Genomic DNA, 5,766 nt, shown 5'->3' on the forward strand with positions numbered 1-5,766 from the left:
CATGAATCATGTCTTCAAACTCAATCTCATTCGGGTTCAGGTACTACCAATTCCTAAGGGGAAGGGTACACCACAGATAAGAACCAACCAGGTGGTGCACAAAGGAATGCAACTCAGGACATCCCTGTTCAGTTGTTCATCTCTATAAGATTCAAGATTGTGTTTGGTGTTTCTTACTGAGATAATGATTCAACATCAGAGATAAAACACATTTTCCTTAAAATATTTATTTTAAACCACACCAGTCCTAAAATAAGCATTTTGTCCCTCCCAACAAATGTCCCTCCAAAAAATTAAAACCATAAACTTTTGATTATCTTGAGAAGTCCTAAAAATAAGCATTTGAATAAACAATACATTGATAGTTTATTTTGATATTAATTTTCAATTTTTCCTTTAATTGAATACATACCACCAACATTCTAGTTTGTAACAAAACAAACAACCACGAATAAGACACAATTGAAATACACTTGATATACCTGTTAGGCGTTAGTCACAACAAAACTATGTGACTAAGCTTGTCTACGGTTAAAATAACTAACTAATTTTTCAGACGTCTTGCCAACCGAAACAAAATAAACATTTTCGACCACTCCTGTGACTAAAATGCACTCTACTCGCATCATGTGAATAGCATTTATCTGGCATCATTCTTTAACCAGTTCACTCCTTGCCTGGTGTGGAGGAGCCGAAGAGGGCTTAGATTTGCGGCGGCCTTTAACTGCTTCTATTACTTTCTGGTAGTAACCCCAAGATGGATTTGCTTCTCTAATGGGCCGTTGGCCGAATGGATTCGATGAGATATACTCTTGTACATTTCCAGCCATAGCCAGCCCTTCTAGATATACCCGAAGATCACCTCCAGGTCCTGTGAAGAGTAGTAATAAGAGAATGGTATGAGTTTGAAAGTAAGATTCAAGGTTAATGGGAACTGTAAAGAAATATTAACAATCTTAGGTAGTGTTGGAGGAGCTAACCAAATAGGGTACAACAGCATGTTCTATTTTGTTCTCATTTGTTCCACTCCATTAGGTGTGGAAAATGTTCCACTTATTAATCTCATATCATGTCTTGTTTTATTTATAAATTAATAACATCAAATATCAAATATAATTCATTGTTCTATCCTGTTCTGGCACATATTAAAAACTATCTTAATGTCATGTCAATATGTTAACTGCGATGTTAGTTATTTAAAAAAGACTTGTCAGTTGATGGAATAAGCTAATAATCTAGCAAGAAAAATATAAGTGTAGACAGGAAGATGTGCAGAAGACGGTCTCACCTAATGATGCATCTCTATCATCGTCATACCGGTAAGAATAAGGAAATACTCCTGTGTGCATCTGAAAATAATCCGCATCGATGGAGTGAATAGGACGAAAACAATACAGCACAAGAAATTCAAGCTTATTGCGTAAAAGGAAAAACAAAGAACAAAAGCTTACAGGATTCACTAGTGCCTTGTAAGGGGAGTCATCCAACAACACTGTGTTCGATTCATTAAACTCTCCCTTCTCCCATGGAAGATTAGGATCTACCTTATCCCACAACTTACTAAGTTCCTTTAACAAAAGGGGCTTGTGTGTATTCTCAACAGTAGTGAATTCTGTCCTAGTACACTGGGACTGATTCTACATAAAACATAAAAAGATTCAATAGTATTATGATTATTTCAGAGACAGGGTGAATTTGTAAAAGTAATTACTTTCAACTGCATCTTAAGCAATGAAAGATATGAAAAACAAATCATTGTAAAGAAAGCAAATAAAATTTATAATATTCAATCCAATTCTATTCTCACCTTAACTGAGTGCTCATGTGCAAATATAATTCAAATGAATAACAACTACAACAAACACAAGGTTGCTTTTTCTTTGGAAATGATAATATAAAAAACAATTAAGGGGATCGAAAATCCTCCAGCAGCCTTAAATCTATATTAACATTAGAAGTAAAACAACATGCAAATTTGCTAGGCAGCACAAGTATAACGAGTTATATGGCCAGGATACGAGATGTAAACATAGAAAGTATATATAGATGACACAACATTGCAATATTTGATGATCACTAAGACTACCCATCATTCGTAATGCAAAGAATGAACAGAAATAAATCCTAAAACCACAACTCAGCATTGTCACCGGGCTGCCACTCACCATCTGGCTCCACAAAATGTCATTTCAAGTAAAAATGTTCATCCAATACAATTAGACAGAAAATGAATTCTAATACTACCTTGAGGAGAAGAAAATATTTATTGCTGACTTATTCATAAAACCAAAAATTGTACTAGAAATAAAGAAGATTTAGAACAGGTTACCCAGCAAAAGAGCAGTTTGGATGCAAATTTCCCCATGAGAAGTTCAATGACTTTATCAACATTACTCCTGCAAATAATTATATAGAAGCATCAAAGCACTAAAGGGATAAAAATATAAAGCCCACATCTCAAGTGCTGAAAAACGAATGAACAAATCCTCAATTGCATCATAAACCTCCCTCAAACTAATACACACAAGCAATAAGGTTAAATTAAAGATTAGACAAAGATTGGCAAATACTTTGCTCTAGATGACCAAATGCCCACATGAAATCTGTCAAAGCAAAACTGTAGAAAATCATCACAAAAGGGCCTCTTGTAGACTGCGAAAAGCAACAGCAACATATCTATCAAATTGAACCAAGATGAAGATTGATATGAAATCTATGGAATGAGGAAATGCAATAGTTGATGGTGACACCTTTTCTCCTTTTAAGGCTTAAATCTGGTTCTGGTCCTTTAGAAAAATAACCGACAAAGTCAGCAAGTAGTCCATTCAGGTCAATGATGAGAAGCTTATTCTTTGATTTGTTGGTAGTACTGCTGTCCAATGAGAAGCGTGAAATCTTTGAAGGGCTATCGTTTTTGCTGACCAAGCTTAATTCAGAAACATCACCTGCAAAACTCATATGATTTCTTGTACTCTCAATATGATCTAGCTGTTTACTATTTGCTTCTTCAAGTTGCATCACAGGAATGTCTACTACAGAAGCCGTACTTATAACTTTTTGCTCTGAAGTAATCAACTTAATTTTCTCAGTTGCATCTGTACTGTGTGAAGCAACTTGATCCTTTGAAAGTTCTCTTTCTTTCTCAATCAAGCCAAATGTCAATGGTCCATCAGAAATTTTACATGAATCATCCTCGTGATGATCCTGCATAGCTGGTTCCAGGTTAAAATTAACAGGATCCTCACTTCCATTCTTTACAAAACCATTCTCATCCACAGGGTTAGAAGCGTTAGCATTTATGTCTTGCTCTACATTCAATTTTACAACTTCTAACCCAGAATCCTTAGCAAAACCATCAGCATTTGTTATGACGGAGTTGCTGGTGCACTTTACTTCGTCAAAATCACACTCTATTTTGTTGTTTTCTGCAGCCGTTTTTATCATACTCTGATCCTTTTCTTCATTTTCTCCCAGATGAATATCCTTTTCCACACAAGATTGCATCATTTCTGGATCAGTGGACACAATTTGAATTGGATGTTCTGAAGGCATATCTAAAGCAGGTGTAGAAAATTTTGATGAAAAAACATCATTTGGAGAACAAAAATCATTTTTAACACTGTTTTCCGTAGCTTTACGTTTCATCTTCTGCCTTTTCCTCTTTTTATTATTCTTCTTTGAGTTATGTTCAACAATTTGTTGGGATCTTAACAAATTAGGCAAAGTTGGGGACTCAAGTAATGGATCCTTCACGGAAGCATCAGTCTTTTGTGAAGAACAATCCAGTAAAAAATCAGGACCATTATCTTTATTTTGAACAACTTTACCTTGTTTCTTCTTTTTCACCCTTTTCCTCTTCTGCAATGAAGATACTTCCGTACTTGCCAAAGAACCTCCCAAACTGGTTCTTGTAGGAGCCTCCATATGCAGATCCATCAATCAATCAAACATATTTTGACAAGAATGCACCTCCTAGTAAAATACAGATAGACTTAAAATCCATTGCCATAGCAGACATAATAGTAGAAAACCACCCAGTGAACCCCTTTCTCTGTATATGATCCACGGAGTTTAACTTACCTTGTCATTGATTGCAAATGAAACAATTTCGTTAATCCTATTGATTGATATTATCCTCTTTATGTCTCCCTCCCTTAAAATGCCTGCAAGAATAGTCAACGGAAACATAAGATAAGCCTATCATAACCAAACAAAGTCTTGTTACATCTTTCTAGCTTCTTAAGCATAAAATGGCTTTTTTTGTACTACCAAGGGTAAGGAACTAATCCCTTTTGGGGTGCTTGTCTGCCCCTACCACATCCCTGCAACTAAACCAATGTATGATGGGTCTATGTTCAATTTTTTTATTATCATTTACACTTGCTAATTTGTTACTTTCTTTCTTATTTTCTCCATAATGATTTCCATATTAATTCACAGTTATCAATATTTTTTCTGGAGACTTGTTTTGCCGGTTTCATTTATGTAAAACCTATTACTCATTAAATTCTTAATTATGCTCTTAGTTTGGACTTTTGGAATCACAATTACTAATACATAACGTTTTGTGAATGCCTTACGCACATCTACCATATCCATGTTTTTTCAAGATTCGCCACAACACCGTATATCGGATAGGCATAGCATTAATACATGATGTTTTACGAATGCCTTATGCACATTTACCATATCCATATTTTTTTAAGATTCGCCATATTGCGGTATATCAGATATGCATAGCACTCATATCATATGGCCGTGTATCAGATATGCATAGTACTGGTATCATATCTGTGCATCATACTATTCTCACTGATATACATAGTACTGGTATCATATCTGTGCATCATACTATTCTCACTGATTTGAGTTGATCCAGGAAGACCAATTTAAGGGGCAAATGCAGAAATGCTATTAATAGCCAAAACTACCCTATTTTATTTTTTCAAACAAAATCAGTGAAAGTAAAGTTAGTCTTTTTTTTCAATTCCAAAATGAAAACCTAGAACTAAACAATGTATACAGCTCAGATTCAAAAACAAAAAACAGTAAAATTGGTTCTTATTCCACAGTAACAATGCTTTAAAGCACCTCCGAAATTGATTAGTTCGTTACCAAAAGGTTAGGGGATACAATTGGTTGTATAAAAAAAACACCAGAATCTGAAATCAGAAAGTAGCAATAGAAAAAAGAAGTGGTTGAGATTGAGCAAAAGAGCCTTACGGAATCGTTGGCGAGTATGCGGATTTCAGAAAGAAGAAGAAGGATCCGGATTCAAAGGTCGAGAGGCTGCGCTCGTGGTTTTTGCAAAATGGTTCGAGTTTTAGGGTTACACGAGAGCACAGTTTCAAGTTTTAAATCCACTAGCGGTTCGTATCCTCTGGTATGAATTAGATAAGAAAGCGGGTTATAGTAACGGGTTTAGATTTGTTCCATTGACCTTTGGTTACATTTTAGGTTTTTCTAATTGTTTGTGGATGGGTCAACATAATTAAATTTAAATTTTTTATACAACATAATTAAATTTAAATTTTTTATACAACATAATTATAAAAAAAATCATTTATAATATATTAAACAATCATCAACAAGGTAGGTGTTGGTCTAATTGTGTAAAACTTCTCTAGTCATCAAAATTAATAGTTCAATTCTTGTGAGTGGGAAGGACAAACATATACCCTAACAGAAATCCTTACCAAAAGACCAAAAAATAAGGAAGTACTCCTAGTAGTACCAAAAAACTAAACAATTATGATTATCATTTTT

The 5,766-nt window shown here is 34.6% G+C and overlaps 1 protein-coding gene across 2 annotated transcripts; it reads right to left on the reverse strand.

The window, feature by feature from the left end:
* Positions 1-388: 388 nt before the first annotated feature.
* Positions 389-5,438, reverse strand: LOC109337815. 2 transcript variants are annotated; one of them, XM_019574874.1, is made up of 7 exons: positions 5,224-5,438; positions 2,751-4,163; positions 2,571-2,652; positions 2,330-2,396; positions 1,452-1,637; positions 1,289-1,349; positions 389-871 (listed from the first exon to the last, which is right to left on the reverse strand). In XM_019574874.1, the coding sequence occupies exons 2-7, from the start codon at positions 3,934-3,936 to the stop codon at positions 651-653; spliced, it is 1,803 nt and encodes a 600-aa protein (XP_019430419.1). In that variant the 5' UTR covers positions 3,937-4,163; positions 5,224-5,438; the 3' UTR covers positions 389-650. The 2 variants fall into 2 exon arrangements, with proteins under 2 accessions (XP_019430419.1, XP_019430420.1); XM_019574875.1 differs by having other exon boundaries at positions 2,330-2,393; positions 2,568-2,652.
* Between the last annotated feature and the right edge of the window lie 328 nt (positions 5,439-5,766).

Source organism: Lupinus angustifolius, unplaced genomic scaffold (assembly GCF_001865875.1).
Source record: "Lupinus angustifolius cultivar Tanjil unplaced genomic scaffold, LupAngTanjil_v1.0 Scaffold_11_12, whole genome shotgun sequence".
Lineage (NCBI taxonomy): Eukaryota > Viridiplantae > Streptophyta > Magnoliopsida > Fabales > Fabaceae > Lupinus > Lupinus angustifolius.